This window comes from Bombus affinis, chromosome 11 (genome assembly GCF_024516045.1).
Source record: "Bombus affinis isolate iyBomAffi1 chromosome 11, iyBomAffi1.2, whole genome shotgun sequence".
Classification (NCBI taxonomy): domain Eukaryota; kingdom Metazoa; phylum Arthropoda; class Insecta; order Hymenoptera; family Apidae; genus Bombus; species Bombus affinis.
Window position 1 is genome coordinate 11,252,697 of NC_066354.1, and position 20,819 is coordinate 11,273,515.

Genomic DNA, 20,819 nt, shown 5'->3' on the forward strand with positions numbered 1-20,819 from the left:
TCTACTATATTCGATATTCAGAAAATCTAATTTGGGACTTTATTTTAAGTGAACATTAAAAACACATCGATCGATTCAAACTATTCAGAGTAGAACCACACTGTGTATTCTCGTTTGACTCCAATTATCTATATATGGTGACAATCTATACTGCACCGTAAAATGATCTTTCCGACTTCTTGAAATTTGTTTATTTCGTTGGCATTTGAATTTTGTTTGTCCCTGATTGACCAATCAAGTACGCATTTTTTGATATGGATGAAGTTTAGCGCGTAATCATATTAATCACCGGTATGGTAAAGAATACAATTGCAAATTTAATAATCTGTATTTTTTCATTTTATAAAGAAAGTCTCGATGAAACTTTTAGAAGAATATCAAGAACTTGTTGAACGTGATTCGGTTGAAATTTCTTGTTTATGGAAATATTTACAAATGTTTTTGTATTTACTGTGCGCGATTAGCGGATATGCGTCTAGCGTTTTATTCTACACATTATGGGTATAATTAATAATAATTTTTATCAGTATTTGTAGAGAAAAATAAATTAAAATATTATATTACATGAAATATAAAGGAACAAATTTTCGGAGGTAACTGCCCATTGTGGGCAAAAGCTATTCTGTTGAAAGAAGATATAAAATTAGATGATATTCATGGTGTATGTAAAATTAATTCAGACTGGTGGAAGTATATTTATATTGATTATCGGTATGAAAATATATGTGTTGTGTATTTAATAACAAGCTTCTCATCTTGCATATTTGGAATCGTATGGTTTACTCTATTCCTTATGTGTGGAAAAGGAGGATATGATGTAACAATGCAAGTTAATTATTTTTTTTTACCAAACAAGCACTCTTCTATATATGATTAGATTTATATATACAGATATCCAGGTCCATGGAGAATTGTATTTCCTGCAATATACTTTAATCTTGTATTTACAATTATATCCATATATACACATTATAATTTACAACAAGGATATAAAACATTAAGCAAAAATATAAAAAATATCTCTTCTGAAATATATGATATGTGCCAAATAATTGTGGATGTAAGGTATCAAATTTAAATTTTATTTCAGATTTATAATTCTTACAAATTGCTTATTTACAGTGATTGTGAAATCATAAGGATATACATGAATATATATAACTTTTACACACATAATCTTGATTATATGTGTAATATAATCTTATATCTTCAGGTAATATTCCATGCAAACATATCTTATCCTTTTTTTACACTTTTTTCACCTATGTTTTATAGTACAAGAAATATTGAAATATGTAATATCCTTAAGGTCCCTTCAGTTGTAATGATGTGCAGTTGGATAGGAGGGCTGGTAATATTAATTTTCAGAATAATTATGATCAATGACTTTAGAATTTTAAGGATTAAAATCTATGAATTAAAGGAAGAATAACTCTCAATGTTTATTATACATATAAAAAAAACGTTTATTCTCTGGGCAAACTTTACATTTTTCTGTAAATTTATACTATGTAAAGCAGTAAAACAGTAAAAAATATGTAATTAATGGTTATACAACATTTTATTTATAATCAATATATCTTCAATGTATAAATCAATATATATTCTACACAATTAACAGTTTGTTATAAAAGATTTCTAGAAAATAACCTATATAATACTTGCAGTTATCTGTATATTCTAAATATCATAATTAACATATTTAATAGAATCCATTTTTTCAATGTCTTAGAAATTAATCTAGTGCTCAATATTTATTAAAAATTTGCTATAATTTTAGTAATTGGTTATCTTAAAATTAGATCTTAAAACTATGGTCATCTTATAAACTTAAACCCTTTAATCACTTCTTTAGATTGATACCATTGATAGGGAACATGTGTGATACTAACATTAGAATTATTTAAAAATTCAATGTCTTTGTCTATGTTAGTATTAGACTCAGACACTTCGTTGTAAACTTTCACTACATTTATGCAATTACAGTCCATTTTTACTTGATCCTTGTGTTGCAGTTTAATTACAAAATAATTTGAGTTCTGTTTGCAGGGTACATATAGCGGTTTAGGTAAAAAGAATTCTGACACTGAATTACTATCACTCTTTTGTATTAGCACAAAGGTGTTTGTAGGATGCAATGGTAAAGTCAATGCATCTTGGAATGCTGGACATTCCAACAATGACCTAAAAATTTTGTTTTATAACATTTCATTTTATAAAAAATGATGGGATAAGTACTATATGCAAAAATTTGTATTACTCGTTACCTCATTAAACTTAACAGTGGCTTCCTAGATGCATGTTTACATTCCAAGTGTTCTTGGCTATTAAGAATATCAGATGGAAATTCAATTCGGATGTGTAATCTTGGTGATATTATTGTAGCACCAACAAGTATAGCAATTTCTTTGATTTTGCAGCCTTTTAGATCAAACTGCGAATTTAACTGTTCTGAGATGCTTCTCAAAGAATTCAATAATGTTTTTATAGCAGACGAATTTCTGTCCGTTGATTTCATTTGTAACTTAGATAGTGAATCGTATGGAAAGGGTATTTGCTGTTTCTGATATAAAATATATTTCAGGAGTTCAATTACGAGTTTCACACAACTATGACTTGTCAAATGTTCATCCAACATTACGTTAATATTCATTTTAACTTTTGTTTTTCTGATAATGCTTTAAACACGATCGAGGTAAAACCTAATTCATTGACTCGTACCAGCTCGGCAATACTAATTTATACAATAAATTGTAAAAATATATCCTTATACAGTTATGAACACATTGTTTTCATGTTAAGAAAATCTACATAACAATAAAAGTAATAACTTGTAAAAATTGTCGTTTAAACATATTATTCGCGGTTATAAAATATTCTGATCCAAGCAGCATTTATCACTACCAATGGTAAACCTAAACTTTAAATTATATCAGTAAGTTGTATCTCTAATATAACCAGAGAGGAATGGTTCTAGTTATTTTCGGACTAGTGCTGCACCATACGGCCAAGTGCTGAAGGTGGCACAAGCTAGCATAGACAAGATCCTATAAAATTAGGGTCTGCCCTGTTTAGTTGATTGTTAGCATAGACAAAAACCCATTGAGCTCCACGCTACAAAACCTATTTAATTGTACGGTTCTACGAAAAAGTTTGTATCTACTTTCATATTCGAAATAGACAAGTATGAAAATAGCAAAATCGCGCAATAATTAAACTAATTGTAAGCTGCCTAAGAAAGAGAAATTAGTTGTTTACTATATTCTTTTTAGAAAAGAAAAGAGAATATTCTCCTTCAAACTTAATAATGGATAATAATGGATCAGAGGAATAATGCAATAATTTTAATATATTTTCCACATACCATTCAGGTTTAATATTAATCCTTTGCACACGACACGTCAATTAGAGTATAATGAATATTTTTTCATCGTCGCATGGAACCACATATCTCTTTCCTTAATACATTATATGGCATTTATTAAGGCAAATTCAACAACCTTGTATATGAAGTCGTTTACTATAAATTCGTCAGTTCTTAAGGAATCAAGCCAAAGTCGCTAGCTATCATTTATTAAGTTACTCTGAACGCTGTAAACAAATATCAAATTTCTTATCTCTCATGATGCTTCTCAAATTGATAAACATTACTGAATCGTAAAAACTCACTTTAGCCGACATGCTTTGGTCGAGGAGTTGGAATAGTAAACATATGTATGACATTTTATTTTGTTTGGTGTTTTGCTTGTTCTCTATCAAATGGGACGTCACACGTTAAGATTGGTTAATTCGTTAAACCGTAAATAAATAAAAATCGTCCAAAATCGAGCTATTTTCAATTGTTAATTATTCATATAAAATTGAGAATGCGAAGTTGAAACTTTGTGAAAATATAGTTTTTGACATTCTTAAAAAATGGGCAAAATTTTATCCACATATGTTTATTGGTTTTTGGAAAAAGCTATTTGACAATTAAAAGGAGTCTTTATTGCATACTCGTCATCCCCACTACGGAGGAGAGGCTCTCCCTTTTAGCTGGGTTAAATCCTGCTAGGACAAGATTCAACAATATAAAGTACCGAGAATCGTTAGATCCAGTACCGAGCATTCAGATTTCAGAAGATCCTTGGGGACTTTATGACTTTATGATATTTTGTTAGCAAGGAAATGAATAATGGTCGACCCTTAATAAACGAACTTTTATTACTACGAACAGTTATATATACATATCATACATATCATACATATAGAAGAAAAAGTTGTTTAGAATCGTGTTTCAGCTTAAAAGCTCGATATCCACTGACAAACTAAGCCAAGGGCATTTGTTTCAATGTATTTATATGATATATTTATATGGAATCGTTTCCACTGACAAGCTAAACTGCCCCAGCTACTGGAAAAATCGACTCCATACAAATATCGTTACTTATATTTACATATGTATGTACGAAGTGCCTCGAAGGCCCATTTATCTCGGATTAGCACAGGATTGTTTCGTGAACAATTTTTCGGAAACCTCACAGAGACTCACTTTTCCGTATCTCTAGTCCATGCAAGCATCGGCCAATCGCCACACTGTTGTTCCTGTTTGTTAGTTATCAATTTATAAATTTGTTACGATTAACAATTGAAACAGTAACGCGAGTAATGTGGCACGGTAGCGACTTCTTTTTCAAGATATATATCTCCTTCGAACAGGTAAGGCAATGCTAATGCAACAATGAAACTTTATTTTTGATTTTTTGTTAATAAAAATTTCGTTGACACATTAGTGAGACTTCCCTGATCAAAATAAGATTAAACACGATATTGTTATAAATTTCTGTTATGTTGTGCTTATGAATCATTTTAGTTACTACCTAGTAATTGTCACTGCACAATATCCAGTTACTTTCTACTATCCTATTAGGACATAGGCTCGGAATCTAAGCCTTAGGTGTCATTATTTTTAATGTTGAGCATATAAGGAGGAAACAGTCGCTCAAAAGACCTCGAAAGGAGAGGTGTTGATCTCCAATTTTATAAGTTTCTGTATATGTTAGCAGCGTGCCACCTTCACTTGGTAATATCAGTATTATTACTCGACTGTGATCGAAGATTGATATTTCGTTAAGAACAGTTTATCTCTATTGAACTTTTAATTATTACACATTATTACTTATTATATAATTATTGTTGCATGTTAAAAAGTAAATAATATCATATTTTTAGTGATTTATAAGAAAGTTTGGCTTGCTTGCTGTTGGTTTAAGTTGCTGTATTCAAGTCACTTGTACTCGAACTTCACAAATTACGAAAATGGCGGAAGTAAAATCACGTCGCGTCGCACAAACCGAAGATCTATCAAACGTTGAGTTTGAAACAAGCGAAGATGTGGAGGTTATTCCAACGTTCGATAATATGGGACTTAGAGATGAGTTATTACGTGGAATCTACGCTTACGGTACTATAAAAGTTTTATTTTTTTATCGTACTTAAACATAACCTTATTTACTTTATACTATCAGTTCAGTATCTAATAGAACTTCGTATTACTGATTGTAAAACTGTTTAATTTTAATTATAGGTTTCGAAAAGCCGTCCGCGATTCAACAGCGGTCTATTAAACCAATAATGAAAGGACGAGATGTGATTGCACAAGCCCAGTCTGGTACAGGAAAAACGGCAACATTTTCAATTGCTATACTACAATCATTGGACACACAAGTTAGAGAAACACAAGTATTGGTGTTATCACCTACAAGAGAATTAGCAACTCAGATACAGAAAGTTATTCTGGCTTTAGGGGATTTTATGAATGTTCAATGTCATGCTTGTATAGGTGGTACAAATCTTGGAGAAGATATTAGAAAATTAGATTATGGACAGCATGTTGTATCAGGAACACCTGGCAGAGTATTTGGTAATTTGATTATATGATATAATTATGCAAGGTTTGTTATAATATATTAATACAAATTTGTTATCTTTCTTATAATATTTAGATATGATAAAAAGGAGAGTTCTTAGAACTAGAGCAATAAAAATGTTAGTTCTTGATGAATCTGATGAAATGTTAAATAAGGGTTTCAAGGAACAGATTTATGATGTATATAGATATTTGCCACCTGCAACACAAGTTGTGTTGGTATCTGCAACATTGCCACATGAAATTCTTGAAATGACCAGTAAATTTATGACAGATCCTATTCGTATTCTTGTAAAACGGTAAGCTCAATCTTTCTGAATTGAAGAAAATTGTTTGTTTTATTGAAACTAACTTATTATTATTATTCAATATTATTCAGTTTATTATTATTATTATTCGCAGTGATGAACTGACACTGGAGGGGATAAAACAGTTTTTTGTCGCTGTTGAAAGAGAAGAATGGAAATTTGACACATTATGTGATTTATATGATACACTGACAATAACACAAGCAGTAATCTTTTGTAATACTAAACGTAAAGTAGATTGGTTAACTGAAAAGATGAGGGAGGCTAATTTCACAGTTTGTTCCATGCATGGTGATATGCCACAGAAGGAAAGAGATAACATAATGAAAGAATTTCGATCTGGTCAAAGGTATGTTATTTTATTATAAACAGTAACATTGTAAATTGAACTTATTATATTATTGTTATTTTGTTATTTTCTAGTCGTGTTTTAATTACTACTGATGTGTGGGCACGAGGAATAGATGTCCAGCAGGTATCTCTTGTGATCAATTATGATTTGCCCAACAATCGTGAGTTATATATTCATAGAATAGGAAGATCGGGACGTTTCGGAAGAAAAGGTGTTTCCATCAATTTCGTAAAAACCGACGACATAAGGATTCTTCGAGATATTGAACAATATTATTCAACACAAATTGATGAGATGCCTATGAATGTAGCAGACTTAATATAATTTTAATGTTCAGGACTTATTTTAAGAATTTAACAGGAAAGAATTATTTTTACTTACGAATAGATCTGTAAATTATATTTTCAAAGCATTTGTTTGGAAACACAGTCATTCGAAATCACACTACACGTCTACAAAACTAAGATTTGTAAAGCTTAAAAGAAGCTTCAATTATCGCACTTATGTATTTCATTTCTAAACATACTGTGAAAAAATGTATCTAGAAATAATTTTATAGTACATAATAAATTTATAATACAAATATATAATTGTGTAAATGTTAGTTTGTACCTTTATTGTGATAGATAATATAAAATATAGGGAAGAAGTACATTTTGGTCTAATTACTTTTATTTTTCCCTTTTTCTCAATTTATAAATAAATTACGTATAACATATCAAGACAGTTTATTCCAAACAAGGAGAAATAATCAATAACTGGTTCTCTAGTTTAGATGGCAGCAGAGCAGTATTATGGTTGACTTGTAAGAATTAATTGAAATTTATTGTATAGTTTTGTTTCCTCTGTTGAGAGAAAAAAGTCGCTTATTATTAATCTATCCTTTAAATATCAACTTCATCTATATCAGCAATTTATTCCCTTAAAACTCACTCGATAATCATCCTCCTGGAGAAATGGCATAGGAGTATGTAGAAGAATAAATATATATTCAGTGTTAACATTCAGAAATGAGAATAGAAAATATAAGATATAATTTTACATAATTATTTGGAAATTGAAAAACATGGAAACTCAAGAAGATTGCACAATTAGGCGAGGACAACCTATTCGTCGCTACCAAAATGATTACAAACCTGATGGACATACTTCAACTTGTAAGTAATAACATTTTCGTATAAACATTTGATTCTATGCAATAGTATTTTCCTATTACCATCTTGTTTTGTTTAGCAATGATAGTGAATCAATCTCAATATTTAAATGTTGGAAGGTCTACTGTAAGAATAGCTGTATATTTAATGACTGGAATTTTTCTATCAATGGATGTTGAACATAGTTCCACTGCACATCAAATTCTTGCAATGATCCAATCTGAAGGAGAACTAGGATTAACAAGAACTCCTTTATTCACTAGCCAAACAGTCTTTGCTTTGTGGCTTTGCTCTTCAAGACTAGAAGTCCAATTGCATTCGAATCATAAGCCTTTAGAGTTGGCTGCAAAATGGAATCGCTTAGTAAAAAAATATAGTTCTCAGAGGGAGGAAACAGACGAAGAACCTTTGCTGTGTCTTAGACGAAATGTATTCCTTTCTCGGTCAGACGAGGAGCAAATAAAGGAAGCTAAAGTATTAGAGCTATTATATGCAGAAGCCAGAAACAACGTATTGCAAGGTAATCAATTATTTAACTATTTTATATTTCTATAGAAGCTTGCACTGTGTATAATGTTTATGTTTATATTTATGTTTCAGGACGTTATCCATGCGAGGGACAGGCGCGATATGCAAGTTTGGGAGCTTTGCAAGCACGAATTGAACTTGGCCCATATAATCCCCAAAGTCATACATTGGCATTTTTCAGAAGGCATCGTGGTCGATTCTTGCCTCATCATTACACTTCTCCTAGTCTGTTATTAGGTCTCGGTGTGGGATTAGGATTAGTAGGAGGAAAAGGGGCACCGGAGGCTCGGCTACTTGAACAGTACAAACGAATACCAAATCACACAGGAACTAATACGAATTCGAGGAAACTTGTCAGAAAGTACTTAGAGTTTTGTTGGAGCTTGCCATGTTATGGCGCGGCTTTTTTTCAAGGGCAAATCGAACGTCCTGTGAGAGGGCTTGCATCATGGATTACAAATCGTGATATGCATGTACTCATTGCTATTAATTCATCGGGTGTATATATCGTGGATGACATTCAATGCGTAAGGAATCAAGCATCATAGAATAATTAATTATCGTTCGAGTAACATGTTAAAAATAACTTTTCTACAGAGTTTATTATTGGGTCTAAGGTATTCAGAGTTGAGCTGGGAAATGGCGAAACCTTCTGATGAAAGTAATCTGGATTGTCTGCCATGTTTATTTCTACAGTTTCCTGTACGGGAGAATGGGACACGAGTTTATAAAATTCTACAAGTATTCTCGAGACAAGTACGAGTTGCTTTTAATGAAGCTAAATTTAATTGTTAAAAACTAGTTGAATTTATTTTATTATTAGGCAATAATGATGGACACATTAATTTCTGGCTTTGCCGAAGAACATCGTCGTCATGGAACTAACGGTGATATTGGGAATACAGATCATGCGGTAGGTTCCAATATCGGAAGTTTTACCAATAAACTTAGTAAATTCACATTGGCAACTTTTGACGACGAAGGTAGGTAATAAACAACGTTTTCGTTAAAAATTTAAGGATATTTTTATGATATATAATTATTTTAGGCCGATGTATTGGACAAATGGGTTCTTGGTCATTTCAATGAAGGTACGGTTTCACATAGGATAATTCTAATTATCACCTTTAAGTACCGTAAGATGCGGATTTTGTTGTAAATGATGCAGCAACATTTTGTATCTTATAGGAACTAAATCTCTATGGCGATCTAATCTGGTTTCTAACGTTTGTAAGTAAAAGTTTAATTCGTTAATTTTTTCTAATATTTCTTCTTCTTCTTCACGGGTTAAATCTCCTTCCTGTAAAAAGAAAAAAACCCTGCTTTTCTATATTGAATTTTATATCAAATAAATATATTAAACAACATAGCTTCATGACTATTTATTGACCTGTGTTATCAATGCTTGCGTTTTCATTAACTCCTGCGAGCATTCGTCAAACTCACGTAAAATCTTATTCGCTCTGCGCATAAGTAACTGTTTGTAATCATTAAGACATGTATATTGTATGAACTGTGCGTCAATCTTTGATAGTTCCGGTGGATTTCCTAAACGAGCTAAATACGGTTTCAGGTAATTTACATCCTCCGTGATATCTTTCTCACTCTTGGTTCTCTATATTTAATAGATTAATCATCAACGTGCATTAATTATCTAGTTAATAAAAATCTATTGTTATTATTTTTACCACTAATGTTTCTATCAAGGATTTTGATTCTCTCAATTTATCATATACAGATATTAATAGCGTTGGCATCAAGTATTCCTTGTCCCTTGTTTCGAGAAAAGCACATAATTCCTTTTCCGCCGCTCTAACTTGAGATATAGATACGTCCTCTTCATACAGTTGTGTCTCTAGCTCGTATAATAAATTTAGGGATTTTTCAGATTCATCTAGAGGCTGCAAATAAAATAATAAAATTGCCTTTTAGAATTGTCTTTTAGTATTGTTCCTTGGAAAATCTTTTAACAAAGTTGATAAAGGCTCACAGTATATCCATGCATCATTGATGGATCGAGAATCAATCGTTCTCCCCTTTCTGCTAACGGTGGCTTTATATATGTTCGCATAGCTCTGGTAAATTGCCCTGAATGATAATGATACGTAAGACGTATTTCATTCTCACTAATGGCAAATTCACGAATCGCTATGTTTCTGCTCGCTTTTATTCGTTCGTCTCTATTAAATTTCTCGACAATATTCTGTAAATTCAATCAGGTAATTCAAATTACCTAAACTGCTATTTAAAACTATTTTTGCGCGATGTGTTTTAAAAATGATATAGATTAGCAATTTCTATCTTACCAATATATGTCGGTAATGAATATCTTGTAGAGCAGAGGTCTTCCTATCTTGTGAGAATTTCACGTGCCTGTTCTCAAGTCGATCGAAACTCTGGTTTTAATATTATGTAGTGCTTTTAATAATTTACATTTTAATTATGTAATCACAAGTTACTGCTTACCGGTAATACAGGAAGTCATCGCGATCGACAAAGTGTTGCGTTAGGTAGTTTGGGTTCATTTCGAATTTAGATAGACCATCGAAACGTGGAACGTGATAAAAATCTAAAATTCGCTCGCTATCTATCTCATTGGAAGCATCAACAAAATATCGATGTTCTGTAATTATATTTTTCATAAAAAGATTTAAATATGTATATCGAATAGTGTGAGAAGTAACGATGTTAATAAACAACCTTTACATTGATCTGCTCGGCCTCTTCTATAATAATCTATAACTGTATCGTCATTTATATTTCTCCGTGATTCAACGAGATTGTCAGATCTATTTGCATAATTTTCATATATTTCTATAGGAGTCGTGTAATCGTAATCATTATATATCGTAATTCTTTGTACCATGCCATCCGGTTGAAGATACGGAGCAAAGAGTTCAACTTTTGTTTTCTTATAAAGTATCGTTTTTGTACCATTCGGGAACCGTTTTTCAAATTCTACAAAACAAAAACTGACGATGCATTTAACATACCCGATAATTTACGTTTATATTGGGAAACTTAATATCTTTTATATACCTGCTTCGCTAATTTTTATTGGATCTACATATGAGAATGGCATATCCAAGTGTTTCTCTGGTTGCACATCAGACTCATCATCGATCTCTTCTCCTACTCCATGCATTGTCCACGGTTCTCCGGGGAGCAAATGTTCCCACAGTTCCACTTTCATTAAATCCCACACTATGTTTACGCACGATTTTACGGATGACTGCATATTTACCCAATAATTCTTATCGTTCCATATGCTTTCTACGCCCAAGTATAACTGAGCTGTGTCATCGTCAGTGGCTTCGAAGGATACCCCCGTGGTAGACTCGATAAAAAGTGGGTAAGGAATCTCCTGGTCCCTTACTCCGCCTAACTCTGGCAATATCGCTACCCAAGCATGTATTCTATGTCCCCGATGCTCATCTGGTGGAAGCTGTTCTAATTCCTAAATCCGAACATAATTCGCTTCAGACAAGAACCATAAAGAAAGTTGTAAGAATTCCCCTCCAAGAAAATGAAATCAATTTTAATTACTTCGATCAATTTTTGTTGTTCTTTTTCGTCGAAAATTAATTTCTCTTCTAACTTCCTCGCCTTTTCTTCTCCTAATTCTGATAAAAATTGACTTTTATAGTCTATAGGTAGCTTAAGTTCATATTTGGTAATCTTAGGTTGCTGCTCTTCCGGCTTTCGTTTAGTATGTTTTTCCGGTTGCAGTATATAGGGGCACGACCTTCTTGTCAAATCGCATAGCGTTTGTTCTCTGGATGCGTAACCACTTACTACGAACGCATTATATCCTTGACCTAGTAGCAAGCTAGTAAGAAATGTCGCGCATTCAAAGCAATTGCCCTTCCGAAGCTTCTGCACCCACGTTGGTGAACGCAGCTGTTTTGGCTGTAAACAGAAATAATATTATAAATGCGATATCATAAGCGGGAAAATTTGTAATTCAATAAGCAGGAACACTTGTTGCTTTATATCAACGTTCTCATAATGAGGTAACATAGCGACTCATGTATCGACACTCAATAAGACAACATGTCAAAGGAATCTACTATATCGACTGTCGCTAGATTGCGTAACCGCTTGCCGTAGGTTTCACGTGAAAACGCAGAAGTAATAATAATAACAATACTAAAGAGTAAATACATCCTACACATAGCCACTAATCGTCCACACGAGAAGTGTACACATTCAAATACGACGTCGAGCACGTGGCAACTCGTGCGTATTCTCGGTCCCTGACCTACGGCGACTGTATTATGATCTACGCGTAAAATGTATACTGTACCGTATAACGGAAGTGACTGTGTATCACAGAGGGAGTGGGCGGGAGAGACCGGAGGGCAGAAGGGTGGGAGGGGGTGAGAAAGAGCGAGAGGGAGAGAGGCAGAGTAATTAAAAGAAAAGGCTAATCAAGTTATGGAATAAAAAACCTTTTTGCAAAATACGATTAGATCGATTTGCGAACGTGGTACTCGTTACAATTCGCCGTATACGATAAATTAAAAAATTGTCAAGACGTCACGATTGCTGGAAATACCATGATTTGTACGAAATTTGTAAGGGAGGTTCAACTGTACTTCGAAATTGAAGTCGAAGGGTCGCCTCGCCCTCTCGTGTCTTGGAACGGCAGAGAAGGCAGTCTTTTTTTGTAAACGCGTAGCCTGGGCTAGAGTAGGGCAGAGATGGTCAGTGGGTGGTGCGGCTATCCCTCGATCCCTTCACCCACTTCCGCCCCCTCTGTCCACCCAACCTAACCTCACCCTGTCCACCCTGCCTCTCCACCGCCATCCCTCGAACGCCCTCGGTCCCGCTTCCTCGCCCATTGGCGTTGTCCACCCCCTCCGTCCCTCGCCAGCCCCCGCGCGTCACCATCATTCCGCGCGACCCCTTCGACCGGCACCCACGTGGGACGCAAGACGAGGGTGTGAGGTAGCAGACAACGCGGAGATACCGCCGCCGCGGCAGCTGCGCTCAGTGTTTCTCAACCATGAACTTACGTTGCCCGCGATAATTTACAGCCTGGACGAATTGGCTCGTCTCTCGCTTGAATATCGCTCAGATATACGACACGAGTCACAAATTATACACACAAATACACACAAACGCACACACACAAAAACACACGCGCGCGCGCGCGTGCACACAAAACACACACATGCATATGTATATATGTATATTTTCGGTACAATTTCACGCGTCCATGTGAAGGAAATTACGAATATCCACGATTTTCGGACGACTACTTTTATCGATACAAGTTTTTCACCCGATATCGCGTGATCAGCTTGTAGATGTTTTAAAGCGGACCGTGCATCAGCTTAAAATTATTTCACGGATTACGTTCGTAACTATACTATTAAAGTTCGAAGCAAAAAAACAAAAAATTAGGACTGCAAAGAAGAACAAATTTGTTTTGTCTGTCTTTTTATAATATATATATATATATGTGTGTTTGTGTGTGTTTATATGTGTATAAGGAGATTGTTTTTAATTGTAGGAGGTTAGATAACTCTATCGGAAGGTTTACTCGCGTATATAGGGATAAGGATCGCCGGCGTTTTAAAAACTTCACATGTAACACGCTTTTTCCAGAGTAAAATTGATTTGCTGGAAAGAAAGCTCGAAGATTTTTCCGAGCTACGGAGCAGTTTAAAGCGGATAGAACGACGTCGACCGTAATCTTTTTATCAATGTCGCGATTTCGTGGAACTCTAACGATCGGTATAAAAGTATATCGAAAATGTGGAATCCGATTTCAAGGTTTCGGTGGCTCGTGACAGATACTAACAACCAATAGCTCGATCGGGAAACCGAAATAACCATATGTCGCGAATCGCAATAACTTTCTAACCGATTTCCTATCGAGTTAACCAGATTTTCTATTTCTCGGTCAAAAATATCATGTTAATTAGCTTTTAAACATCAGTCGGCCATAACTTGAAAATAAACGACACATTCGCACTCTTATTTTCCAATGGTGCGCCTTTTCATCAGGCCCCGTACATTTCATTTTCATAATATTGCATTCTTCTAGTCCTCTACTATGTAGAAATACTACTGAACGATAGAAAATTGGACGTATTTGGGCTGGACTAATACGTAAATGCTATAATAAATAGAACGGCGTGTCAAAGTTTCTGGCAGCCGCTATATAACGCGATAACCTTGGTACCATTAGCTATCGAATAAAAAGAGAAAGAGGGAAGTAGGTTTATTCGCGATGAAAAAACGTTAGGCTGGGAGATTGCGACGATCTAAAAGGAGAAAAATCCCTTAATTCCGGGACGGGCACGGTATCGATAATTCTCGTTCGGATCTACGTTCACGGAAGTGGACGAGAGAGGACGTGATTTACGCCGAGACGATGCTCGTGGGTATCAGTCGCAGGGTACATGATCAAAGCGCGACGGTCGAAAGCGTGGATCGAAGCGCTGATTGGTCGGCTTGGAGCGGGGTGCCGCGAGATAGCGCTTTTCGGGACGCCTCGATGTCGTGCTCGGTGCTGGCCGCCGTATCGAGGACGTTATCCGTGGACGCGACCAGAGAGTGCTATGTGTACGGCTGTGTATGTGTACTATGTGTACTATGTGTACGGATGAACACACGCGTGGATATACCTAGGCACGAATGTGTTGGCGCGCGCGTTGGGAGATGGAACGACCGAGGGCGAAGGAAAGGAGGGATGAAGAGCGACAGAGAGGTAGATACAGAGGACTACAAAGACAGGATAGGGATGGACAAGCCGAGAAAGAGAGAGGGATAGAGAGAGGGAACGAGGCCTAAATCAGGGGCGATCGCACCGAGCGACGTCGCTATCTCTCTGAATATGCGAACCACTATTTGGCGTCCGCGGCGCGGCGCGTACCTACCTAGTACCCGGTATTACTAGATACTAGATAGTACCTAGTCCCTGCCTGCCTATATACCTTGGCTAGATGTTTCACCAGGTTCCTCTGTGTGAACTGCGTCTCTACGCGACGAGGCGGAGGGCGTCCTACACCAACACACCTACGCTCTGGGTTTACACCTACGCGGGTTTACATGCTCTGCAAATCGTACCGAGATACCGAATCGCGGGGATCCTGATGCTTGCCCGTGCACTACGCGGCACTTTGGAAAGTTATAAAATCGAACTCACCGGAGCTCGCGACGTGCAAGCGGTCGCGTCGTTGTCCGAAGGCAAAAGCTCCGCGGTTACCGAGACGCGCTTCGATCTTTACGTCTCAGACCTTTATCGCACCAATCGAATAGGATTTTGTTATCGAAGGAAATCGAAGTCGCGATCGATATAGAAAATTGGCCGATACTAAATATGCCGCGCCAGCTAGCGTCGACTCGAGACATCGATATTTTCATACGCGTGACTATCACCAGACGTTTTTAATAAATACAAGCTGTAATCCGACGCCGGCCAACATCGAACAAGTTTCGCTTCGATTACGCATAGATTATCTACTGACAAAATATGACTTTAAACTTTAACCTCAGTTTGCCCGCCAAGATGTTTCTCGTTCGCGCTATCACGGAATCGAATCGATTTCGTAGTTGTCGCGAAACACAGGTTCTCCGTGATTTCTTGATAATCGTTCTTAAAACGTCGACACTGTTTTTCATGGTTGTCACTGACCGCCTATATCGAATTACGTAATCCTGTTCGGCCAAACATCGGATCGACAAGCGCGCGACCAACGACGCGCGTTTCATAACCTAAAACGATGTTTTCGTTTCTCCGATTTCAACGCGTGCCCGACGTTCCACTTTAAAGATTAGCCGATCGAAAAGAGTAGATGTTATTAAAATTCCGTTGGTTCTTGGCGCGAATCGCGACTAACGATAAGAAACAGCTGTTTCGAATACTCTCGACTCGTAAGACACGGAAGAGCAAGTTGGTAACTTCGTTGGCCAACTGAACGGATTATACCGTTGATTGTGTGGAACGGGGAGTGAAACTACCCCGGCACGAGCCTAGTTTTAAACTTCGTGGCATCGTCTGTTCGTTTTCGTAGCGTTGAATGAACTTAAAGAGAGAGGGGCTGCGTATTCTGCCAACTTGCTTTACGAACGATACACATAGGCAAGTACGTAACCGTTGAACGAATTTATCAACAATCTGGAACAATCGTAATAAAAAGATGACTAACTTTTCTCTCTTAGTTAAATCTAAATAGATCGATATGCGGACACGCGCGACACTATAATGGTAGAAAAAGTCGCGATCATCGGTGTTTATGAGTTTAAAATAGTTGAACCGAATGTTTGGAGAGCAGCGGGGGAGAAGACCTGTTCGAGTCGCCCCCGTCGATGGCTGATCGTTACAAATACCGGTGATACATAAGCGGGCGGCAAGCAGAGCCTCGCCGTTCTCTACTCTAACGAGCCGTACACGTGTTTCTGACGTCGCGTCGGCGCTATAAAGTAAGTACATATACGGACACGCGTGTCCCGTCGTGCGTGTATGTATATGATGTGCATAAACACGCACGTACACGCATTTACCAAAAGGAGAGAGAGGAAGAGGCATCCATATACGTGCAAACCCGGCACGCTGGAAGCCCTAGAGCCGGTTTTCAATGAGCGAGTGGCGGACGAAGAGGGAGAAACGGCGGCGACAGTCGGAACCGGCGCGGCGTGGCGAGGCGCGCCGTAACGCAGAAAGAGGAAGATAGGCACGGCGAAAAGGGGCGGAACGGAGAAGCGAACGAGTGGAGAGTAGAGAGTAGAGAGGAGAGAGTAGAGAGTAGAGTAGAGAATAGAGAGTAGAGAGTAGAGAGTAGAGAGTTGAGAGTAGAGAGTTGAGAGTAGAGAGTAGAAGAAGGAAGAGCAAGAGCCAGGAAGAGGGAGGAGAACGAGGAGGGGAGCCAAGAATGGACGAGAGCGGGAGGAATATAAACCCTTATCGAAATCGTGATTCACCCCACATTCTCCGGAGACCCCCTAACCTATTAACATCCATATCACAATAACAGATACACGTGTATACCGAGCCGTATTCCCACACGGTCATTCGTCCTTGCACACCTTCGTAATTGCTCGGCCATTTCTGCGTCACCGATCGAAAAACTTGTTTGCCATTTAAACGCTATTATCGGCCGCGCCGTGTCTGTTAAAATTATGCCAATTCTTCCGAAACGCGAGAGGGTTTAAATAAATTGACGTGCAATTTACAGACTTTTTTCCTTCCTTTCTTATCTCGAGTTCCTCTCTTTTTAGCCGTTTCTATGAAACAAAGAGTACGAACGAGCGAACGGTAATTAATTAAGGCGTTAAATTGCTAATTCGATCGTGAAAAGGACGAATCGACGATTGCCGGCCGAGCGTTATTGTTCCAAGATTTCCCTTTTACGTAGCAGCGCGGCAACATTATTTCAAGATTCTTTCTCTAATCCGTACAGCCTAGCCGACTCGATGGTTACTTTGGTTCTCGCTGTTCGTTTATGGAGCAAGTTTCCCCGTTAAAAGGAACTTTAAGCACTTTTGAGAGACTGACGTTGAATGAGGAGGTGGGGGACCACCGTTAAGGATCGTCAGATTGGACCTTACGAAGTACCGTGAATATAATACTTATGAATGAAATCAACGTTGCCCTCTCGCAAAATTGAAAAGAATGTATTCAAAGGCTACGAAGGAGGCGGCAGAAGGAGAGAAAGAGAAAGAACAGAGACGTCACCGCGCAACATTTCAACGAGGTTAGTTTAGCCTAAACGGGTGTGGACGGGTGTCGTTAATAAAAACTGTCATGGCAGAACATCGTAATAAAACTAACGCGTTCTCGTGCGTTAATTAGTTTCTCTAATGACAAGGGTGGAAATTCTTGTCGAAGCTGCGACGACCTTTCTTTCTTTCTAGAAACGTTGTCGCGTGTATACTATGCATATACAGGTAGCATATACGTATCGTAGAGCGCGTGTTTCGTGGAGAATTACGCGGGTATCTGGAACCGCGATCGCCATTAAGGATCTAGCGCGAAACGATCCCATCGCGGGACCGAATCTCGCGATGGATCGTCACCGTGAGGTAGAACGGTCGTCGGATTCGCCGGCAGAAAGAGAGGGAGGAATGGAGGCCGGTTTTCGAGCGGACACCCAGTGCATCGAGATAGATAGGTAGATAGACGTCCGGATAGATGCATGCCACGGCAGCCAGAGCAAGGGATGCCGAGGGGTAGCGCAAAGCGGACAGGAGTAAAGGGGGATGGCGGTAGGTGGTCGCGGTGAGACGCGAGACGAAGCAGGGATGAGGAGGAAGAGCAAGAGAGGATGAGGTGGATGAGGAGGTGGAGCAGAAAGGGGTCGATGGTGGGTGGGTTAGCGGAGGAGAGTGGGTGGTGGTTCTCTCGCTGATTACGTCGCAGGATGGTCAGGAGAGAGAAACGCCGGAGAGGATGCTGCTACGCCGTGCGCGGAGGAGGCCGGTTCGCTGGATAGAGGCGAATATATCCGCAATGTCCTACCACCAAACCCTATACCCGGCTACCTATCTTCGTTCTCTCCTATTTCTCTCTCCCTCTCTCTCTCTCTCTCTCTCTCTCTCTCACTCTTCGCTTATCAGGGTGTTTGCTCTCTGTTTCACCCTCGTCACACGGTATATATCTATCCTTGTTCTCCCTACGTTCGTCTCTCCTCGTTACCGTTCTATCTTCTTCCCTCTGATGGTAGCAGCCTCCCGGGTGGCAGGGCCCTAAGCTAAACTAAGCTACGCCAGGATAGGATAGCGTCAGAAGGATAGGATGGGATAGGATAGGATGGTTGGATGAAGCTCACCTACCCTCGTACACACAACGACTAGGATGACGTCGTCGACGACGACGACGACGACCACGACCACGACGACGACGACGACGACGACCACGACGACGACGGCCACGACGACCACGACGACGACGGCCACGACGACGACGACGGTAACTGCAACGGTAGCGGCGGCAGCGACGGCAACGACGGCAACGACGACGGCGACGACGACGGCGACGACGACGACGACGACGACGACGACGACGACGACTACGATCCCTCGTGCAGAAGCAACCCACCCTCTTCGTGTTTTCTCCGTCTCCGTTCTCTCTATATCCGTTTGACTATCTTCGTCCTCGTCACACCGCCTTTCTCGCCAACCCCGGTCTCTCGCGCCAACGTTCCTCGCGTCCCGTTCTTTCGTCCCTCGGTCGTCTCGCTCTCTACCAGCCAGTAACACCCACGGACCCCGGGGGGTTAGTTAGGGGTGGTATATTGACGGCCGGCGTCGCGAGGACGCCTATACTTAGTGTGCCGGCGAACCGACGCGTTTCCAGCTAGGCGTCCCCCCGTCCCACCCTACCTTCTCTCTCTTCGCTCTCCACCCGCGTCCGCCACCATCGGCCACCCTTCACGACCACCGCCACCCCCATCTCATCCCCTTTCTACACCCTCTACCGGCGACCCATTCTACACCCTCTGCTGCCACCTTCCTCGTAGCCCTTCCCTCCTCCTAACCGCTTGACTCTCCCTCGGTCCATCCTTCGTCCACCACCCCTCGAACCATCGGCGAGCAACCCCCTATCTCAACCTTCTTCCACCTCGACCCTACTCACCGTAGGGTCTTCGTGTCTAGGTGCAAAGAAGTAGCTGGAGAAACTTATCTTCGACCTCGTACGCCTCGATCAACCGAAACAAGAGCTATCGGCAACCTGTTTCCAAATTACTTGCTCGCGAATCGAACACGAGCGAGCCAAACTGGAACGCGAGCGTCCAGCTTGAGCGGACGTGGACGACGAGATCGATGCCTTTAGGCACTGTGAGAGCTTCGTGGTGCACCTGGTGGAGAGCTTCGTGGAGAAAACGGGCCGACGACGACGACGACGACGACGACGACGGAGGAAAACGGAGGAAACCACGGCTAAGGGGAAAAAGGAAGAGGAAGAGAGACAGGGAGAAGAAGGGAGACAGGTCTCGATTAGGGAGCGACCGAACGAAATTATGTATACGTCGAAGATGATGGCGACGATGCACGCGATGGGTTCCCCAGGCGCGCAAGGTCCGTCCGTCGAAGGGGAACGTGGCTAGGAAACGTTTCTTTGTCGGTAGTTCCTCCAGCGGGAGGATCGGTTTCTCGAGGGCCCTTAAAAGCACCGAGAACCCCGTCGGAAACTCGCGTCCTCGATCGTCGTTAATTATCATTATTTGCCGTGGCCACGATACAATTTACTTTATTGGTCGCCGAGACGGCCACGCTAACTTCCGAGGCCGCGTAATTACCGCCGCTGATACGCCGCGTGTACTTACACCTGTACACCCTGTGCTCGCATAATTCTCGCATAAATACCGCGACGGACTTATCCCGGAGATGGCGGTCGTTTAAGGAAAGATTTCGTTCGAGCTGGTAATAGGTTAGCACCCGGTGTACCTATCCGTTGCTTTTTTTCGGCTTCATCATTACCCACCGAGATATGTATACGCGTAAGTACACATATGTGTACGTACGTACACACCGCGGGAGAAACAAAGAGGTTTATTGTGAAATCAGTGGCGTGGAATGCCTCCCTCGGTGCACTTACCTGAAATTGATGGCGCCTG

At 39.3% G+C, this 20,819-nt stretch overlaps 5 protein-coding genes across 13 annotated transcripts in view; 3 read left to right on the plus strand and 2 right to left on the minus strand.

Annotated features, from left to right (window-relative positions):
* The first annotated feature begins 105 nt into the window (after positions 1 to 105).
* On the plus strand, positions 106 to 1,557 carry LOC126922274 (uncharacterized). Of its 4 annotated transcripts, none has more exons than XR_007712694.1 (5): positions 106 to 501; positions 578 to 825; positions 892 to 1,060; positions 1,123 to 1,213; positions 1,310 to 1,341. XR_007712694.1 is itself a non-coding variant. In XM_050734749.1 (5 exons), the coding sequence occupies exons 1-5, from the start codon at positions 358 to 360 to the stop codon at positions 1,430 to 1,432; spliced, it is 780 nt and encodes a 259-aa protein (XP_050590706.1). In that variant the 5' UTR covers positions 106 to 357; the 3' UTR covers positions 1,433 to 1,557. The 4 variants fall into 4 exon arrangements, 3 of the variants coding, with proteins under 3 accessions (XP_050590706.1, XP_050590705.1, XP_050590708.1); XM_050734749.1 differs by having other exon boundaries at positions 892 to 1,065; positions 1,310 to 1,557; XM_050734748.1 differs by having other exon boundaries at positions 892 to 1,065; positions 1,123 to 1,557.
* LOC126922281 (MAD2L1-binding protein) lies at positions 1,543 to 4,206 on the minus strand. The gene is made up of 3 exons (XM_050734765.1): positions 3,670 to 4,206; positions 2,268 to 3,591; positions 1,543 to 2,184 (listed from the first exon to the last, which is right to left on the minus strand). The coding sequence occupies exons 2-3, from the start codon at positions 2,651 to 2,653 to the stop codon at positions 1,818 to 1,820; spliced, it is 753 nt and encodes a 250-aa protein (XP_050590722.1). The 5' UTR covers positions 2,654 to 3,591; positions 3,670 to 4,206; the 3' UTR covers positions 1,543 to 1,817.
* Positions 4,207 to 4,548: 342 nt separating this feature from the next.
* On the plus strand, positions 4,549 to 7,222 carry LOC126922249 (eukaryotic initiation factor 4A-III). Of its 4 annotated transcripts, XM_050734690.1 has the most exons (7): positions 4,550 to 4,698; positions 4,910 to 5,062; positions 5,212 to 5,443; positions 5,567 to 5,902; positions 5,985 to 6,207; positions 6,311 to 6,565; positions 6,640 to 7,222. In XM_050734690.1, the coding sequence occupies exons 3-7, from the start codon at positions 5,299 to 5,301 to the stop codon at positions 6,890 to 6,892; spliced, it is 1,212 nt and encodes a 403-aa protein (XP_050590647.1). In that variant the 5' UTR covers positions 4,550 to 4,698; positions 4,910 to 5,062; positions 5,212 to 5,298; the 3' UTR covers positions 6,893 to 7,222. The 4 variants fall into 4 exon arrangements, with proteins under 4 accessions (XP_050590648.1, XP_050590647.1, XP_050590650.1 ...); XM_050734691.1 differs by lacking the exon at positions 4,910 to 5,062 and having other exon boundaries at positions 4,549 to 4,698; XM_050734693.1 differs by lacking the exon at positions 4,910 to 5,062 and having other exon boundaries at positions 5,253 to 5,443.
* Positions 7,223 to 7,340: 118 nt separating this feature from the next.
* Positions 7,341 to 9,619, plus strand: LOC126922243 (FERM domain-containing protein 8). 2 transcript variants are annotated; one of them, XM_050734680.1, is made up of 7 exons: positions 7,341 to 7,725; positions 7,802 to 8,242; positions 8,323 to 8,777; positions 8,848 to 9,006; positions 9,074 to 9,233; positions 9,299 to 9,341; positions 9,439 to 9,619. In XM_050734680.1, the coding sequence occupies exons 1-6, from the start codon at positions 7,635 to 7,637 to the stop codon at positions 9,337 to 9,339; spliced, it is 1,347 nt and encodes a 448-aa protein (XP_050590637.1). In that variant the 5' UTR covers positions 7,341 to 7,634; the 3' UTR covers positions 9,340 to 9,341; positions 9,439 to 9,619. The 2 variants fall into 2 exon arrangements, with proteins under 2 accessions (XP_050590637.1, XP_050590638.1); XM_050734681.1 differs by lacking the exons at positions 9,299 to 9,341; positions 9,439 to 9,619 and having other exon boundaries at positions 9,053 to 9,197.
* Positions 9,034 to 20,819, minus strand: part of LOC126922226 (dynein regulatory complex subunit 7) — an 84,142-nt gene continuing 72,356 nt past the window's right edge. The window contains exons 2-10 of one of the 2 annotated variants that reach the window (XM_050734632.1): positions 11,797 to 12,159; positions 11,290 to 11,707; positions 10,951 to 11,208; positions 10,717 to 10,837; positions 10,557 to 10,623; positions 10,241 to 10,453; positions 9,939 to 10,151; positions 9,641 to 9,865; positions 9,034 to 9,550 (exon numbers count right to left, since the gene is read on the minus strand). In XM_050734632.1, the coding sequence (XP_050590589.1) occupies positions 9,365 to 9,550; positions 9,641 to 9,865; positions 9,939 to 10,151; positions 10,241 to 10,453; positions 10,557 to 10,623; positions 10,717 to 10,837; positions 10,951 to 11,208; positions 11,290 to 11,707; positions 11,797 to 12,159 (2,064 nt within the window). In that variant the 3' untranslated portion in view covers positions 9,034 to 9,364. Of the gene's footprint in view, positions 9,551 to 9,640; positions 9,866 to 9,938; positions 10,152 to 10,240; positions 10,454 to 10,556; positions 10,624 to 10,716; positions 10,874 to 10,950; positions 11,209 to 11,289; positions 11,708 to 11,796; positions 12,160 to 20,819 lie in introns of both variants that reach the window. The other variant, XM_050734631.1, reaches the window with a different exon arrangement.